We start from the raw sequence: 20,163 nt of genomic DNA on the forward strand, positions 1-20,163 counted from the left end.
TGGAAGGGAGGGAGTGAGTGAGTGAGAGGAAAGCTTCATGGATAAACTGCCTAACTCTGCACAAAACCGCCAGGGTTTTAAGGGACCCCTGCTTCTCCCGGCCCGGGCCAGGTGAGCTTCTAATGTGGCAGCACGTATTCCTGTGGAGTGGAAGCCCCTTCACAAAGGTTGACTAGAAATCTTTCTGATGTTAATTGCTGTATTTTGGTTATAAACAGGTACTGATGGGGTGGAATCTTTTCTCTGTGTTACTGTGTGCAAAAAATTAATTTCATAATAATGAAGCAATGCTATCCCAAAATACGCTGCATCACATAACATCATTTACATTTTCTTCCCACACAATTTAGTCAAACCTGTCGCGTATTTGGTCCTCACCTGCCTCATATTTCCAGTAGCCCTGCCTACAGGTTTAGACATTTTTGTCAGGAGGGGGTCCTTACACCTCAAAATGTTGACAAGGGGGTCTCGGCATCCAAAAGTTTGAAGGCCTCTGCTCTAGAGGTTGGGGCACTCAGCATGACGTGCCATTTGTCAACGTTTGCTTCTAAAAACAACTCTAGGCAGATCGTGTACGCGACCACAACACTATACTACGCGACTGGAATAGGACTGTTAGAATAACTGGCAAATGTTAGTTTATGAATTAAAATACAAACAGCTCCTCTCTTCATTCAACTTGATATTTCTCTGTTTAAACTCAGGAATAAAGGGTCAAGAGCCATCAGCACATTTCAGATTTTCACATCCTCATAACGGAAAATTAGAATAATTTGGAAAAATATCAAATAAAAGCATCTGAAACTCTCGAACTCACCGTTAAGACAGTGTTTTTCCCATACCTTGATCAAAGAAAGAAGCCGTCATCAATGCACCGATGCTGGACTGAGAGGATTTAATAATCTGTGTGAACTGACAGGGGAAGCATTTCATCTTCCGCATTGCACCGATTCGCGTTTGGATTTTCATCAGGGTGAACACCACGGCCGCCAGACACAAGGAAAAGAACTCCCTCGTTGAGCGAGAACTGGCAATCCCAGTGATAATCAGAGTCAGCGGGTTATTTTGGTGTTCGGAGGCGTCAGCTGCATCCACTGAAAGTGCCTCGCAAAGCTCGCCCAGTGTCCTTGTGAATTAGCGTGTGCTGTACGTGTTGTTTCTGCTACGGGCTGTAGGCGGGGGCATGCAAACAACAAAAGCCAGTCGTGATTATTGTCCAGCATTCCACGTAAATCCAAGCTCACAAGCACAATACTGGCCACGAGGGTCCTACGGCGACAAGCAGCACCGAACCTGCCCCTCACCCACAAAGAAACCCCCCACGCCTTTGAGAACAGAGCTCCTAATTGGTCTCCATAGGTAGGGCACAGCCATCTCCCATTACAAGGCAGTGTCACAAGAGATAAGAGGGCAGGCGCTGCCCTTGTACAGCACCATTCTACTTCTGGTCTCGTTATTCGGCGAAAACGGTATAAAAGTGTTTATTGGAATTGAAAAAAAGATTATAGTAATACAAAAACAGCACATAACGTTGAGAGAATAGCGGCCACACCCTTAATTAAGGGGCAAGACAGATCTTAAAAGCAATGTTTACTGGAGCTGCATAGATAAAAAACAAGCGCTCGCCATATGTTTTCACTCAGCCGCTTGTTTATATTTGCATCACGCTTTCATTTTCACTTTAAGTGAAAGCGCGATGCAAAAATAAACACGTGGCTGAGTGAAAACAGATGGCAAGACAAGTAACAAATGGCCCACCCTAAAGATAAGAAAGTGCTTCACGACAGCCGTGAAGCAGACGAGCCTGTCTGAATGGGCCGTCTGAAAAGGAGAAAGGGCAGCGACAAAAAAAAACATTTCCAATGGCAGGCCACCGTTTAGCATAAACAGTGAGGCAAGCCAATGGAAATAAGGGGCGGGGCTTCAAGCCCCCTTCTAAAATCTCCTCTCTAACTATAGGTCTCACAGAGCGAGCAACGCATGCGCTGCAATGCTAGGCGAGACCTAAAAGAAAATATAGTGCTTACCAACCAATGAAGGAGACAGTGTAACGCAAGTGAAAGATCCAGTCCTGATGGGTGGTCCCAAAAGGAGACAGGGTGGTTACAAGGAGGGACTAAGAAGCCTCATTATCAATGGGAAGCCAGCATTTACCATGGACGATGACCCAGTCAATGAAAAATATAGGTGGGGCTTCCACACTACTTCTAAAACATACCCTAATACAGCATGCCTTGCAAAGTGAGCAGCGCATGCGCTTCAACGCTAGGCTCCACCTAATAAACGGGGTGCAAGAGGCATTTTTGTATGGACACTGAACCATGCACTGTGGAGATAAGGCAGGCCATGCCCAGACTTAACTTGAAGGTTGAGTGCAGGAGTCAGTTAAAGTCCAGCTGGCAATGAACGAAAAGCCCTGTCTGTTGTGAAATTTCAGGAAGGGCCACGAAAAAGACTGTTTTTATCAGTATTACCACTGCTGTAAAGAAGCCAGCTTACCTTATCTACCCCCGGCAAGGCATAATAGATTAACTACACATATTGTTATCTTTACTGCCTCTCTGCTTATCTTAATAAATCCTGCTCTTAACAGGTCCACGGCTCGTGATCCATACAAGACGCAATAATGCCGGCAAGCACACAGTGGCAAATTCAAAATGGAATCATATTTTATCAATTATTTATGTAGGAGTTTTATAAGGTGCTGTATGTCGCACAGACCTCTTTAGAGCGTTGGAACATAAGACAAACAAGACAACGACGGTTCTGAAAACATGAAAAGTGGATGGATACCAGCAAGTTGGAAGAGGGTGTGGCGTAACGGTCACAGCAGCTGACTTTGGAATTTGAGCGCCAGGTTCGACTTTCGGCGTCTGTGTAATAGTCTGTGATTCTGGGCAATCTGGAAATACACATCTCCTTCTGTAAAGCAACTGGCGCTCATGTAAGGCTCGCCAATCTCTTCGAGTCGAGCTCGAGCTACATCAAAAGAAAGTGTACCAAGATATGGCAAGTTGAGGGCCTTGGAGCACCAAGACTCTTTCACCATTCTTCAGCCCCTTAAAGGAGATTTGTTGGAGAAAGTGAGCAAATGTACGGGGCATATTATCAAGCACGGAGTTAAAATTATCGCCGCTTTAGCAGCAGAAAACTGCCGCTAAAGCTGTCATAATGGGCTTGATAATATGCCGCAGAGAATTCCAATAGAAGCCCATGTGGACACCAGAACATGGGCTTCTATGGGAATTCTCAAGGGCATATTATCAGCCCATTATCGCCGCTTTAGCGGCAGTTTTCTGCCGCTAAAGCGGCGATAATTTTAACGCCGTTTCTTGATAATATTCCCCTTAATTCCTAAGTAACACTGATCATTCTCTCTGGCCATGGAGGAAACGTGGTGTGACGGATCGTGACTGGCTTCCAATGTACTCCCCCTCCAAACAAAGCCAGCACAGAAGACGCTGGTAGGTTTAGCCACACTTCGAGAATGCTACCTCTGCACAGAATTCATATGCTGTGCACCCTGAACTTTACATCAGTGACGTACAAAGCTGTACTCCTGCTGCCACTTGCTGATTAAACTCCCCTGGCATCAGTAATCATCTATCTATCTATCTATCTATCTATCTATCTATCTATCTATCTATCTATCTATCTATCTATCTATCTATCTATCTATCTATCTATCTATTGATCGATCGCTACATATATGTGTATATCTATATATACATTTACTATGCGCTGTACTCACTATACAAGCTTGCTATGCCCTTTTCTTTAGATTGAGCATGAATCAATCGATGTTTTAAAGCAGTCTTTTGCCAGATTTCTTGCAAGCATTTCATTAAGATAACATGATAACATGTATTAGTAAATCATTCATCCACCTTCACTCAGAGGGGTTTCTTAGCACTGTATAACAGATGTTTACCATTACCCAACTGAATTGTACTTATTTTATCGACCTCAGGAGGACGACAGCTTGAGTGGACCCCACCAGGTTCCAAACCTGTTGATATGTGCAGAATGGCTTGGGTATAGATTTTATTGACCTCGGACTGGTGCACCCGAACGAGCTGGGAACCCTCCTAATGTAATGAGAAAAGACACAAAGGGCCTGAGTACAACTAAGGGACAGATCACCTGATAAAATCCGACACTCCAGGGTTTGGAATGTATCAGGTGGCACCTATGCGCAGTGTTTCCCTTGAATGGGAAGTAACATGCGGATTGAAATGCTCAGCTCACCAAAACCCGCATGTCTTGATAAGTACAGGTTCTTACCCATGTTAAAACCTGGCTGGTTTTACCTGCTAAGATGTAATATAGAGTCCTAACTTTACCACACTGGGTAAATACTGGGTGTGATAAACTTCACACCACTTATAATTGCAAATTATATCAAAAATTCCAAATTAGCACCGGTCACACAGACTTCTCCCCTTCATTGAAATTGCTACAGAAAATATTGTGCATCAGCCAGGCTGTTTTTGTTGTGATTCCATGATCAAAAATATGTAATGTATGTCGTACATCATGTATGTGTTGTATGGCTGATTTCACGATCAAAAACATCTAATTTACATCATAAATCATTTATTTGTTGTATTTCTGTATTTGCTTTCATCTCATGATGCGGGATATTTTTACCCACAACAGCAAATCACCTTCTTTAAGAAATGACACTGGAATGAATGTATGTGATCTACTCTGTGAATGGCCAGGCAGGGGAACTTACAAGTGGGCAGCCTGGACGCCTACAGTCATGTTAATGCATCCAAGTCCACAATGCCATCAGGAGGAAACCATAGACTAATGTCTTCACAAATAAAGGTGGGCTCTGTACAGTAAGGTGCGCATCTGCAAGTGGTCTGCACCATGGGTGCTTCTATCATATCAGGGGGCTGTTTGTTCTTGAAAGCTAGTTGAAAAGTGGAGTCAAATCAGCTCTATCTGTTCTAGCAAACAATAAGTAAGGGAGGAAATTGTTTGATCTCCATGTTTGCCCCGGTGCGGTGCACAACATAATGCAACCTGGGAGGTATCAACATTGAAGTGACATCCGTTTGCTTCGTTCCATAGAAGCTGCAATAATTGCGGAAGGTGAAGTTGCACCATTTTCTACTCAGTGCTCAATGTAATATTGTCACAAGCCCTTTAGCGGCCGAAACATGCATCACCTCGTCTAGTCTGAAAAACTTCAAAGGTGTCGCTATACAACAGTTTAGATGTATAGAAAATTACCATAACTCAATAACATGTGATGGCTGTTATAGATTTCCCACTCCAACATGCCAATGTTCAATTATGGTTCTACTTGTTAAATGTAAAACATTCTGCCTGGTGGCTGGAATGATCTAATACTGCGCTGCCCAAACTCTTCAGACCACAACCCACTTTTTAGAATGCCACATTTTCGCGACCCACTTACCTTTAATGGACATGAGGAGGGCAATTTCATAATGTAACTAAAGCATCGAGTAGTAACGAGCTATTTACAGACAACACATTTCCACTCAAATGGCACTAAATTTGCACAGACATGCAGGTTTACTGATAAAACTATATTGCACATAAATGATAATGTGTGGAAATCGGTTTCAGTGAATATTTATGATTTGTGCATCTCCAAGTAAAGTGCCTTGATTTGCTCTGATCCTACTTGAATTTTGGTTTCCATCAAACATACAGATTTACAGAAAAAACGTGCTTCATTTTTGCTTTCTTTGCTGCTGAATGTGCACAGTTCATTACAGGTGTTTACTTGTTGTTGTGTGCTAGGAAAAAATGACATCCTACAGCCTTTGCTTTCACACTCCCTGTACCCCAGCAAAATGTTCACATAATTCACTTTACTTTTCTTTCTCTAACTGGAAAGTGAGAGACGTTTGTAAACACCAGTCCCAATGTTAAAAAATAAGCAGCCATTTGTTAGAAAACATAGCCTGACATTTGCCCTCTGTCTTTGAAGCACAGCAAATGTGACAAATACAGAATTTAAAGGCATCTATATTAATTGCTTGGGCCACAGCACACAGTTTGGGAAATGCTGATTTGATGCTTTGTTTAAAAATGCTAAAATGCTATGTTTTAGCTCCTCCGAAGAGCTGACGAAATCAACATTGAATAAAGAAAATTCATGACTGCATCTCCCACAATGCCATGGGGCCTTACTTCAGGCACACAGCTGGCTACAGTGCATAATCTGCACTGAAATGATGGCCAATCACAAGGAGAATTCCGAGGCCTCCTGGATCCGGTAGAAAATGAACGAATGGTCGCCAATGTTACATTTCCGGCCAAGACGCCTGAAAAAGGTGCCACCTGTCGAATTTCAATCAGTGCCCACTTGGGCGAATCCCGGTCGGGTTTTGACCTGGTGGGTGCCCTCAGAGGCTGGCTCAATCCTTGCTGACGTCAGTGTGTTGTGACGGTTTCATGGCTGCTGCTACGGCGGCCAATACAGGAGCAAGGGGGGGCTAAAGGAGGGGGCACAGGGATGCTGGATCATGGGGGGGGAAGCGGGTTGTTGGCTTACTGGGGAGATGGAAAGGAAGCCACTGTGAGGCTTGCAGAGAGCTCTGGCCGCAGCTGCGGGTGGGGGAGGGCATGGGAGTGGGGCCTCTGCAGGATGGTCGGGTATCCTGACAGGAGCGTAAAACAGGATTCTGCACCCTTTGCAGCGCAGAGGAAGGTCTCAAGGGGGGTCCTGGCCCCATCCTTACCGAGGGCCCCTATACTGAAAACTCCAATGAATATCTGTAGGATATATGAGACTCGGTGGCCCTCATCACGGTCTGCGCCACATGTCATGCTAGGAGCACTTCATTATTTTGCAATTTCTTACGCTTGTTAACAAATGTACGGGCATCGTCTGCACATCATTAGTACCAATTTAACACCTCAATATAGCAATAAGCAACAGAAAAGTGACCAGCCAACCTTTGCAGAGGGCTTTCACTGCACAGCAATGTGTTGCTGCGCTTAAGTAACTTTTGAACTGTTTGCGCTAGAAACAATTTTTCTTGTTAAAATCTGCATATTGTGCAGCCGATGGTGAATTATGTGGCAAATGCAGAAAATCCATATATATGCAGACGTTTCCAGTGGCCATGGCTAACAAAAGGCAACAACTAGGACCACCTTAGTGGTGTGTTGGAATCCACAGGTGTCCACACTGTCACCTCTGCTCACATACATGAGAAGCACTCATAAAGTCCTGGGAAAGGCTCTCATAGCCACACAATAACACACTCACGAGGCGACAACTGACAGGCACACCTCAGATGAGGGGGAAACAGTAAGACCCTGATGTAGAAATTGATTGAACGAAAAAACTTTTAATTTATGGAGGAAATACTCGATCCACAAAAGAGTCCACCAGTGGATTTTCCTTTAACCTATGGATTGAATGGCGGATTTTTTTTTACCACTATCAGTCAGGTAAATAATTACATTGTTAACCCCTCAAGGCCTTGTAGTTGGAGCGGCTCAGTTTCAACAATAGCAGTAAGGTTTCAATTACTGGGGGAAATGTAGGGAGGAAGAGCGAGAAAGGGATAATACACAAGAAAAAGGAGAGATGGAGGACTCCAAAAATCCTAACAATGGGAAAAATTACAGACAGCAGGAAATTCATCATACATGGGACAGGAAGCTACAGGAAAACCCAAAACAGCTCAAGGAAAACTGGGGGAAAAAGTAGGAAGATGGCAAGATTAATGGAGCCAGGGCTTAATTTGAGCCGGAGGTTGCAGGTGGGGACCACTGAAACGTATTTTTCGGCATTATCACCTATTTTTTCTCATCCGACTTTTCCCCAGAACAAGAGAGAAAAAAAACACAAAAGAGGAAAGAAGTGGGAAGAGAAACATGAAAAAACAATGACAAAGAGAGAAAGCTAGAAGTAAAAAGAACCTGCAAGAGTGAGATAAAGCGACAGGGAGTGTCTGGTGGTGGATGAAAGAGGCAGGAGGTGTAATCAAGACTAGGCAGCTTCGGTATTTGGCACCCCAACATTATGCTGTACCAGCCACAGGCCTATAGGCGAAACTTTGGTCCTCAACACTTATTCTTTTTCAAATTAAGCACTGGTAGTGGATGAAAAAGGCGCGAGGTGTAATCAAGACTAGGCAGCTTTGGTATTTGGCACTCAACATTCTGTTGAGCCAGCCACAGGCCTATAAGAGAAACGTTGGTCTTCGACACATATTCTTCTACAAATTAAGCACTGTATGAGACAGGGCAACGGGGGTGCCAACCATAACCCATGGTAGAGGAGGGTGGAAGGAAGCGTGAACATGGATCATGCATGGGGCAGGAGGCAATGAGAGAACCACCAAGAGGCAGAAACAAGCTAGAGAGCTTGAAAGAGGCGGTGCAAGCGAGAACACACAAATGAGAACCCTGACAGAAAACAGCAGGAGCTCCCCAAAGAGGGAGAAACAGGCAGAGTGTGAAAGGCATCATGCAAAAGGAAAAACAGTAGAACCCCTAAAGAGTAAGAACAACTAGTAAACTGTGAGGCATTTGAGGGAAAAGGAGGTAAGAGAGAGACTGTAAGAAGACTAGAACAATGGGGACTCAAGAAAGAACAATAGCTAAGGCATGAATAAAAAGAAAGCAGCAGCACTACAAGAGAGTGCCCCAAGAGCCGCGAGATGATGGACAAGGAGCCATGTTACCTTCTTACGCAGCTGTGCACAGTCCTGTATGGGCATGTCCAGGAAAGCCATGGCTGCGCTTCTGCAGGGTGGAACCACTGGCCGGCTGGCTTTCATAAAGCTCTGCTTCCTGGATCTGAAGCCCCCGAGAGTTCTGAAGTCCTCTTCCAGCCTGGCTGGTTTGATCATTGCCCACCTTACAGCTCTCCAGCCCTCCAGAGCCTTGCTGCTTGATCTGAAGTCCCGTAGAGCTTGCGTTGCTGGGTCTGAGGGCACCCTAGAAGTCCTAGAACTCTGCACACCTCCTACAAGGCCGTTGGGTGACAACCGGCATTGATGGAGCTTCGCTGTGTTTCTGCAGCCTTCAGATCTTCGCTTGTATGATCTGCAGCGTTCCTAGAGTTTGCAGACTAGATCTTTAGACCACCTCGAGATCTGCTCACGGGATCTGCAGCTCTTCCAGTGTTCTGCAGCCTACGTCACCAGTCCTTCTGGAGTTCTAGAGCCTGCAGCTGCATTCCTCTTATAGATTTGTGGGCAGGTTCAGAATCCTGGATTAGAGCCCGCCCTGGAGCTCAGCTCGCTGGTTCTGCAGGTTTATAGAGCCTTGTTGACTTCACTGACCAGATCTCCAGACTGCCTAGAGATCTGCTGGTTGAATCTGCAGCTCTCCTAAGTCTCTACAGCATCAGCGTCATCATAGAGCTCCGCAGCTTGTGTTATCATCCCGCCTAGACCTCTGTAGCCTGTGGCATTATCGGTCAATAAATAAGGATTAGTAGAGCAGGGCTAATCACCCGTAAGGGTATTCAGGAGCTAGGGTCTAGCTGCTGAGGGGGTACCAGTCAAAGGGCCAGGTCTTGGGTCCCTTTCTGGATTCCAGGAGGGAAGGAGGGGTTCAGAGCTGAAGGGGGAAGGTCGTTCCAGAAGTTGGCAACGAGGTAGGAGAATGAGTGTCCTCCACTGTAGCTTTAGCGGATGCGGAGGGTATGAGCGAGGGCATGGGAGGAGGATCCCAGGTGTCTGGAAGGTCGATGAAAGTGCAGACGGTGGTTGATTTATGCTGTTCCTTGGTCATGAAGTGCTTTGTAGGAGTGCATCAGATTCCCTCCTGGAGCCCTGCAGCCTCCGAGCGCATTAGTTGTCTGGTAAGAGCGTGTTGAGGCCTTTAATGACTGGGTCTTCAGCCTGTCTTAAGAGTTGATGGTTGGATCTGCAGCGCTTCTAGAGCCCTGAAGCCTGTATCATCAGTCTTGCCACGTCTTTGCCGTCTCCTGGAGCTTTGGTTGTTTGGTAAAAGCGCTCAAAGCGCTTTATCAACTGGATATCCACGCGCTTTTAGATCAACTTGCTGGATCTGCAGCTCTCTCTGTGCTCGGCAGCCTGTATTATCAGTCCTTCTAGAGCTCCGCAGCCTGTGTAATCAGTCCTTCTAGAGCTCCGCAGCCTGTATCATCAGTCCTTCTAGAGCTCCGCAGCCTGTACCATCCGTCGTTCTAGAGCTCCGCAGCCTGTGTAATCAGTCCTTCTAGAGCTCCGCAGCCTGTATCATCAGTCCTTCTAGAGCTCCGCAGCCTGTACCATCCATCGTTCTAGAGCTCCGCAGCCTGTATCATCAGTCCTTCCAGAGCTCCGCAGCCTGTATCATCAGTCCTTCCAGAGCTCCACAGCCTGTACCTCCAGTCCTTGAGCTCTGCAGCCTGTATCATCAGTCCTTCTAGAGCTCCGCAGCCTGTGTCATCAGTCCTTCTAGAGCTCCGCAGCCTGTATCATCAGTCCTTCTAGAGCAACACAGCCTATATCATCAGTCCTTCTAGAGCTCCGCAGCCTGTATTATCAGTACTTTTAGACCTCTGCAGCCTGTACCACCAGTCCTTCTAGAGCTCCGCAGCCTGTATCATCAGTCCTTCTAGAGCTCTGAGGCCTGTGTCATCAGTCCTTCTAGAGCTCCGCAGCCTGTATCATCAGTACTTCTAGACCTCTGCAGCCTGTACCATCAGTCCTTATAGAGCTCCACAGCCTGTACCTCCAGTTCTTGAGCTCTGCAGCCTGTATCATCAGTCCTTCTAGTGCTCTGAGGCCTGTATCGTCAGTCCTTCTAGAGCTCTGCAGCCTGTACCTTCGGTCCTTCAGGAACTTCGCAGCCTGTATTATCAGTCCTTCTTGACCTCTGCAGCCTGTACCATCCGTCGTTCTAGAGCTCCGCAGCCTGTATCATCAGTCCTTCTGAGAGCTCCGCAGCCTGTATCTTCAGTCCTTGAGCTCCGCAGCCTGTACCTTCAGTCCTTGAGCTCCGCAGCCTGTATCATCAGTCCTTCTAGAGCTCTGCAGCCTGTATCATCAGTCCTTCTAGAGCTCCGCAGCCTGTATCATCAGTCCTTCCAGAGCTCCGCAGTCTGTACCTTCAGTCCTTGAGCTCCGCAGCCTGTACCTTCAGTCCCTGAGCTCCGCAGCCTGTGCCTTCAGTCCTTGAGCTACGCAGCCTGTACCTTCAGTCCTTGAGCTCCGCAGCCTGTACCTTCAGTCCTTGAGCTCCGCAGACTGTACCTTCAGTCCTTGAGCTCCGCAGCCTGTACCATCAGTCCTTGAGCTCCGCAGCCTGTACCTTCAGTCCTTGAGCTCCGCAGCCTGTACCTTCAGTCCTTGAGCTCCGCAGCCTGTATCATCAGTCCTTCTAGAGCTCCGCAGCCTGTACCTTCAGTCCTTGAGCTCCGCAGCCTGTGCCTTCAGTCCTTGAGCTCCGCAGCCTGTACCTTCAGTCCTTGAGCTCCGCAGCCTGTGCCTTCAGTCCTTGAGCTCCGCAGCCTGTGCCTTCAGTCCTTGAGCTCCGCAGCCTGTACCTTCAGTCCTTGAGCTCCGCAGCCTGTACCATCAGTCCTTGAGCTCCGCAGCCTGTACCTTCAGTCCTTGAGCTCTGCGGCCTGTACCTTCAGTCCTTAAGCTCCGCAGCCTGTACCTTCAGTGCTTGAGCTCCGCAGCCTCTATCATCATCAGCTCTCCTAGAGACCTGCAGCTTCCTAGAGTTCTATTGTGTGGTGCCAGCCGCCAAGGGTGTTCAGAATAGATGTCTGGATAAGCGACTCTCCCAGAGCTCTGCAGCCTTCACGATCAGCCCTCCTTGTGCAGTCGGCGTCAGCGCTCCTCTTCTAGCTATGTGGACCGGTTCTAGCGCTCAGCAGCTGGTATTGCAGCCTTCGTTGAGCTCTATTGATCGAATCTGCACCCTTCTTTGAGACCTGGTTTGTGGGCAGTTCTAGCGCTCAGCTTCTAATGTTGCAGCTTTTAGGAGCTTTACTGGTTGGATCTGTTCTGTTCACTGAGATCTGCTTTGTGGGCCAGTTCTAGCGCTCAGCAGCTGGTGTTGCAGCCTTCATTGACCTCTGCTGGTCGGTTCAGCACCTTTCACCGAGATCTGCTTTATGAGCCGGTCCTAGCGCTCAGCTGCTGATTCTGCAGCCTTCAGGGAGCTCTGCTGGTCGGTTCAGCACCTTTCACCGAGATCTGCTTTATACGCCGGTTCTAGGCTCAGCTGCTGGTTCTGCAGCCTTCACGGAGCTCTGCTGGTCGGATTTTTACCGTTCACTGAGATCTGCTTTGTGGGCCAGTTCTAGCGCTCAGATGCTTGTTCTGCAGCCTTCAGGGAGCTCTGCTGGTCGGTTCAGCACCTTTCACCAAGATCTGCTTTATGCGCCGGTTCTAGCGCTCAGCTGCTGGTTCTGCAGCCTTCACGGAGCTCTGCACCTTTCATTGGGATGTGCTCTGCGGGCAGGAGAGGTAGCGGGACTTTGTCCGGGGGAGCTTTGCCGCCATATGGCACCCGCTGCCCTGCGCGTGTTTGTGTGCCAAAGGGCTCTGAGAGGGAAGGTTACTCAGCTGTTTTGGGTAGCTGGCAGGGGGCGGGCGGGCAGCCCTGTGTGGCTGGACATCAGGGTGTGGGGTGGGCGGGTCGCACACCGAGGCCTTTGTGGATTCAGGACGGCCTAATTCAAACAAGAGACCGAGTTCTTAGAAATGCAGGTCCCACAGGAGGTCGACCCTAATCCCTGCACTCGGAGAGCTCGGTCACAGCCTGTGTGTTTATCAGACTGTTCTGCCAACCTGCCCCTCCTGCTTTCCCCTCCTCTCTGTTTTCTCTGCTCGGCGAAGTAAACAATCCCTGTAAAACATACTGGCCGTCGTTGAGTGACCTCTGACCCCAATGACACGGGCATCGTCTGACCTCTGACATAACAGGGCCTGTGCTATTTATGGGTCGAGTAGACATGGTAAAAATACGACAGCGCAGACTATGCGTGTGGTCGGCTCCCGTATAGTGGCATAGTGTCGTGTTGCTTCTAACATAGGTCCCACAAGGTTTAATAACCCTGAATTGAGAGGTTACCGCCACGAAACAGGAATATCATACGAGAAAAGATTCCTGCAGGTGTTTTCACATATATGGACGCAGAGTAACCGCTAACTTTAGGACAGTGCTCACCAAGCACTTTTCCCATGCTGTAATCCACTATAAACACCGCATTGCTTAATTATTTGTGTCATGGCAATACCGCTTTAGCGACACCACAGTTTCACAACTTTCTGTCTCTATGCATGCATGCTGCAGAATGCCTTTTATATTGTGTTGTGGAGGATTCGTCGCCATAATATGATGCGGTATCACCACATGCGGTAATACCAAGGCGCACCTGCCATCCACATTTCCATGACTCCTTAGATATTTGGGGCTGGATTCGACGTACTGGAACTCTTACTTGGGGCCTCCGGATGGGATTCCCTGTGATATGTTTATTGAGATATACTTATTGAGACACACCTCGCAATGATTCGTTCACATCACTGGTATAGACTGTTGTGCCTGCTATTAATGAACTGGAACTCTAATTGAGGGGTTTCCAGTAAGGATTCGGTTAATATACCTCCGTGAATTGACCTCAACATGATCTCTGCTAATTACTCATTTTGTCCTGAAGAAGTTCTTTTGTAAAGAATGAAACGCGTTGGCTGATGCCTGACTGCATGTTTTACCATAAAGAATTAAAGAAACCCAAAGGACTGCCTTATTAGCGTTTGGACTTTTTCCTGGTGCTCCTTCCATTATCTTAGAATACCATGGCCGGACCCTGAATACCGATTACAGTAGCGTAGCAAGAATGCCTGGGGTCCTGGTACAAGCAAGGAAATGGCCTCTTTTAAAGCTGTTGGGTTAGTATAATACAGTAAGTATCAGAGTGCAATGGATCACTCGGGGCCCTGGGCCCCGGTGCCACTGCACATGCTGCACCAACGGTATCCAAGTCTCTTTTAGATGGAAATGCCTGAATCCACTCAAATCTGTATTTAGAGGCTATTAGTCAGACCAGAACCTGAAGGGTTCGAGAAATGCTGATAGGAGAGGTCTGCAGTCAGAAGGAGTTTATGTTTTGTTAAATTGATTTTAATGAGAATGAGGTGTTGAGAATCTTCACTGAGCCTGGGAGTGCGGCTGCAGAGAGGGAGCGGAATTAGTCAAATTCATTGAAAAACATATGTGGTGGTTTTATGATCCTAAAATGTTTTAGCCCTAGGAATGTTTTTTTAGCTCTCAGGATTTAGAAGATATTTTGTGTATTGGAACAAGGATCTGTAAGTGATTTAATCAAACTTTTAATCACCAAATCAGGGATTTGTAAACCGCAGCTACTCACCCGAGAGGGTCTCAAGGCGCTTGAGGGGTCTGCAGATGCGTCTGGGCGCTGGGTTCTTTCGAAGAGCCAGGTCTTGAGGTCCTTCCCGAATTGGGCCAGCAATGGGGATTGCCTGAGGCGGTAGGGCATGGTGTTCCAGGTCTTGGCGGCGAGATAGGAGAAGGATCTTCCTCTGGTTCTGGGCCTGCGGATCCATGAGGCGGTGGCCAGTGACAGTTGTGCAGGGCAGAGGGGTCTGCCGGGTGTGTGGAATGAGAGGCGGTGGTTCACGTATGGTGGTCCGGCATTGTGAAGGGCCTTGTATGCGTGCGTGAAGAGCTTGAAGGTAATTCTTTTGTCATCTGGGAGCCAGTGGAGTTCACGCAGGTGTGTGTGATGTGGCTGCGGAAGGGGATGTTTAGGAACAGTCTGGCTGTAGTGTTTTGAACGTTCTGGAGCTTAAGGAGGAGTTTCTGGGTAATATCTGCATAGTGTGCGTTGCCGTAGTCGAGTCTGCTGCTGATGAGAGCGTGGGTGACCGTCCTCCTGGATTCGGTGGGGATCCATCTGAAAGTGTTTTCCACTTACCTTACAATGTATGATTCTCTTCTTTCATTGATTCTGGTGTTAACGCTATTAAAGCAAAGTAGTGCTCTTGGACTTTCGCTATACAGAGTGCCACAATTTGAAACATTTTCCTATTTTTTTTATGTTGGGCATTAGTGAAGACCGTTGATTTTTAGTAAAGTTGCATATACATAATGCACTTACTTACAGGGACTTTCAGCCAGCTCCCTTCATCCATTTGCCAATTGTGTCATTCATATTTTCCTTCTGCCACCTACAGCATGCATTATGGGACAATGGGGCAGTCCACTTCAGCCATTGGCTAACTTCACTGGGAGTGACGGCATTCTGCTCTTTCACTTAGAACACATGCACACACAAAGTAGTGCCTTTGAGGGCCAAGGACTATGATTGCAATTTGTGCTTTTTGAGGCCAAAAAGTACTTTAGTTGTTTTTCAATTTTTCTTTAATATTGGCAAGGGCCTGACTGCTCTCAGAACAATGTGTTATAACTAACAATGGTGGTAAAGCCAATATGTTTCGCCTGTGGGAGAGCTGCTAGCTTTGTGAATTTCTTTTAGCCATGGAGTACAGCAGAGCTGCTGCTGTGCAGCATGGCTGAAAGTTACAAAAAATGCTCTATGACACAGCCTGCACTGATCGTGAGGGGCAGTGATATGTTTTCTTAGACTGGGATTATTCGTTGCCTTCACAAAAAACGTAAATGATTACTTTATGTCCTAGCCGAAGTGTGCCAAAAAGGCCATGCAGAACAGAGACCGCAGTGCTGTTTGCATCTTTGTAGCCTCTTGATACACATTGGCAGAGGTGAAGAGAGGTGAGGGTGTCTTGAGGGTTCTGTAGAAGCAAGAAAAGCCCACCTGAAGGAGGAGTGGGGGCTTGGCGGTGCAGGAATCACCCGAGTCTACTCTTACCCTCCTTATATAATAAAGTGGACCCGGAAACCTTCGTCTGCAGAAAGAACCACCTTTATCACAATAGCACAGGCAATGGAACAGATTCCCAAGCTTGTCAGAGACAAAACGCAGGAGGCTGCTGCTTTACTCCACAGCGAACAAGCCTTATATACATTTTTACTCCACTCTTTTGGCATTCAGTCCATTGTTCAATCAGGGCGGTGTTTGCAGTTGATAACCTGATCAAGGCGATGTTTGTAGTTGATGACCTGATCAAGTCGGTATTTGTAGTTGATGACCTGATCAAGGCGGTGTTTGTAGTTGATGACCTGATCAAGGCTCGGCATTCAGACCATTGTTCAATCAGCTTGATCAAGGCTCGGCATTCAGACCATTGTTCAATCAGCTTGATCAAGGCTCGGTCAGTCAGACCATTGTCCAGATAACCTGATCAAGGTGTCAAGGATGTTTACCAAGCAGGAAGCAGAAGATGAAAAACAAGCTTGTCTACACAGGGCGTAGGTGTCTCATGGCTTTCTGTTGATGAATTGGCTAACTGCAAAGAACAGGGGGACTTGGGTATGCAATAGTTTTGAACGTCAGCAAAAATAGAGGCTGTAGACAGGGTTTTGTCACGAGATGGCAAGGAATGGAAGAATGTAAGGAAATTAATAGAACCTATTGAAAACTTATTTTCTTCAGACCCTCCTTTTGCCATTGAGTGGCAAAACATGTTTCTTAGGAAATGTCTATCTGCATTAGGTCGCCAATCTCTTGTTGAAGCATTATCCTTACGTTGGTGTCACGTGTACTGACCGGGGAACTTTTAAGGGCCTGTGAACACATAGCACAAAGCATAGGCAAGCACTGGATACACAGGCAGCATGAGATGATGACTGCTATTCCCAAGGCAAGAAAAATGAGGAACCCCCATCCCCATCTGGAAAGGAGGCCCCAAATCCAGCTCATGAGGGACCAGTCATTTTGTTGTTGATGAATCTCAGAGGAAAGTTTATGCAGATGTTGGATAGCTTGATAGACTGATGGAGCCTTATCAGGTATGTAAATGCAGCAGCTGGAGCCGATCAGTTTACATACACCACCATGGTCATCAAGGATGATGTCAAGTACCATTCGATGTTGTATTGTCATCAGGCGGTCCGACTGAAGCTCCGCGGAAATGTTGCCCAATGCCCCTGCTGTTTCATTAATGGTTGCCTCACTACTCGGGTAAGGTGTAGAATGTTGCGGCTGTTGACCATAGGACCCAAGAATGGCAGTAAACCTTTGAAGAAGTCCCCCGCCTCCTGTCCTGCAGTGTCATCGGCTTCAATTACTTCCCTAGGCATACGATGGTGGAGGTGGGGATTGGTCAAGTGATGCGTCCGAACAGCAGTAAAGGTAGGGGGGAGTAGAAAGGCCAAATAACACACACCTGACCAATTTCTGGGAAGCCAGGTATAAGCAGACTGTCCACAAACAAAATATATATTTGGAGAAGCGATTAGGAGTGGTGGTGAGGTAATATTCAGTGTACTGACTATTGCCCATGTCACTGATTCCTACCTCCCGGGTTCCCAATTCTTTCAGGCACACCTGGCCATGTGTGCTGATCACATTGAAAGCCTGCAATTTGGTGGGAACTTTGCGTCTGGACCGGAAGCAGGAAAAGATGATTCTACTCGAGGTTTTGAACACAACCATCTCATTGCGTTCAGCACGAGAAATGTTCAAGATGTCAGATGTCGTAGTAGGGCAGAAAGGATTACTGACATTGCCTGTTCTGTTTCGGGTGAAAGTGTCATAAAAATCGCCAATGATGGAGCTCGTTGTTCCATTGATCGTATATGCATCAGTGATGAGCATCCTCCAAGCCAGACAGGACCCAAAAACAGAAAATGGATAGACGAAATAGGGGACAGTGTGTGTCATAGAGTGTGGCATGAGCCCACATACCCAACAGTTCGAAGTTTTAATCACAAGCTGATGCTGGTGCAATAATTGTACCAAAGTATTGTTTATGAATTCCAGGCGTCGTGGTAGTTCATGGGGTGACAAGGTGGCGTGGAGATGTTCCGCAGGTGTCGGTGTTGTAACCAGAGGAGCTGGGGGAGAGGTCAGTAACAGAAGCCATACCATAACCAGCAGGATGAGGAGAGCAAAAAGTATAACTATCGTGGAAAGGAAACATTTATTGTTCAGAAGTTTGACATATTTCTTGTGTGCTTCAGATCCTCGGACTGCTGCCATTGTGCTCCGCTTGTTGTCACTAGCGGCTGTCTGTGATTGGTGGTTGCTTCACTGGATGTGGATACCAAGAGTACTATGGACATCCCCTTGGTCCAGCATACCAGCACCGGTCTCAGCCGGGATAACACAGCCCTACAGCCTATAGACACCAAACAGAGTCAAGGGCCAGCCCCTTTTCTTGGTCTAGAGTTGTAGCGAGTGGAAGAAGGTATGGAGTGGTCTGGAAAGAGAGCTTCTTGTTCCTTCCCCATATCCTGCAGAGGAGGGACGACTGGACCCCCCCAAGATTCGATCAGTTTCGGCTTCCGTAGTGGTGTAATGAAGTCGAGCATCACTGAAAGGGACAAAGGTCGGTACTACTTCTGTGTCGCAAACCGGCAGTCCTTCTTTCACCCATTGGTCGTACAGAAGGGTTAGAGGCACCTTCTTGCAGTGGGTAGCATGAATCCAGTTCTTTCTTCCTTCGACTTTTACAGCAGTACAGGTGGCCAGAAGAACCTGTCGGGGGTGCTACCAGCGGGGCTCCAGACACTTGGTACGCTGAAAATATCGGATTACCACCCAGTCACCTGGCTGGACGGTGTGACCCGGGCCTTCGCTCTTGTCGGGGATAGCAGCGTGTACCTGATGATAAAGAGTACTAAAGGAATCAGTTAATTGGTATAGGTAATCAGTCACTTGAAAAGGAGGTGCTAGTGTTCCCAGGAGGGAAATATCTGCACATTCAATATATATATAGTTAATTCATTCATTCATTTATACGTGTATATATCATATCATTGGGTGCTCAATCTACCCTACAAGAGTCTACCACCAAAAGACTCTAATAACACAAAAATAATTTTGTGCAATACCTCTTTATGACAGAAATAGGGATCCTACAGCACACCTTGACATATAATATTGATCTATAAGAAGTAGAGATCAAGTAGATCGAAACATGAAAGCCCAAAACAATTCTTTTATTTTTTTCTCCAGGCGAACAAGACCCAATAACAAAGATTCAAAGCATTAATCCGAGATGGTTAGATCTTTAGCAATTCCGTGTTTCTTTATTCTTGTTGATAGAAGTATTCCTTTATTTTGATAAAATATTCACAGCACATATTTATCAAAATAAAGGAATACTTCTATCTACAAGAATAAAGAAACACGGAATTGCTAAAGTTCTAACCTTCTCGGATTATAGCTTTGAATCTTTGTTATTGGGTCTTGTTCGCCTGGAGAAAAAAAGAAAATAATTGTTTTGGGCTTTCAGGTTTCGATCTACTTGATCTCTACTTCTTATAGATCAATATTATATGTCAAGGTGTGCTGTAGGAACCCTATTTCTGTCATAAAGAGGTATAGGTAATCAGTCAATACTGGGAACTCAACATCAGACAATTTCTTTGGCCTTGGTACGCCCCATACATTAGCTGGTCTACCGAATACCAATTCGTAGGGAGATAATCCTATCCTTGAGTGGGCAGTCGTCCTTATTGACAAGAGAACAAGGGGTAGGGCATTTACCCAGGTAACACCTGTTTCCGCCACTATTTTGGCCAATTTTAATTTAAGTACCCCATTGTATTTCTCCACCAACCCGGCTGACTGGGGGTGATTAGCAGCTTGAAACCTTTGTCTGACACCAAGCCCGGAACACACAAACTGGACCACATTGGCTGTAAAATGTTGGCCATTGTCACTCCAAATCAAACGGGGCAACCCAAATCGGGGAGAGTATTCTTTCAACAAAACTTTAGCCGTTGTAATAGCTGTGCAATCCTTGGTGGGGTAGGCCTCCACCCATCTGCTGAAGGCACAGACCACTACAAGGACATATTTCAAATTCGCTCACCTGTCCATGTGGATAAAATACATCTGGATGGCCTCAAAAGGAAACGTGGGAGGCGAGAAGCCACCAGCGGGGGTAACTGTACATTTTCCTGGATTGTGCATAAGGCAGATCATACATGACTTAACCACTCGGTCAGCATATGGGGGTATTTTTTCATTATACCATGTTGGCTCTAGTAACTTGCATATTCCCTTCGCACTGATATGGGCAGGGCCATGGGCTATAGTGACAACCAGGGGGACATGACTGTCTGGAACATCCA

The 20,163-nt window shown here is 46.7% G+C and overlaps 1 protein-coding gene across 1 annotated transcript in view; it reads right to left on the minus strand.

Annotated features, from left to right (window-relative positions):
* LOC146809362 (insulin-like growth factor 3.L) overlaps positions 1–12,750 on the minus strand; it is a 112,945-nt gene extending 100,195 nt beyond the window's left edge. The window contains exon 1 of the mRNA XM_085616165.1: positions 8,685–12,750. Within this exon, the coding sequence (XP_085472291.1) occupies positions 8,685–8,852 (168 nt within the window). The 5' untranslated portion in view covers positions 8,853–12,750. The remainder of the gene's footprint in view (positions 1–8,684) is intronic.
* Between the last annotated feature and the right edge of the window lie 7,413 nt (positions 12,751–20,163).

The sequence above is a fragment of the Triturus cristatus genome, chromosome 7, assembly GCF_964204655.1.
Source record: "Triturus cristatus chromosome 7, aTriCri1.1, whole genome shotgun sequence".
NCBI lineage: Eukaryota > Metazoa > Chordata > Amphibia > Caudata > Salamandridae > Triturus > Triturus cristatus.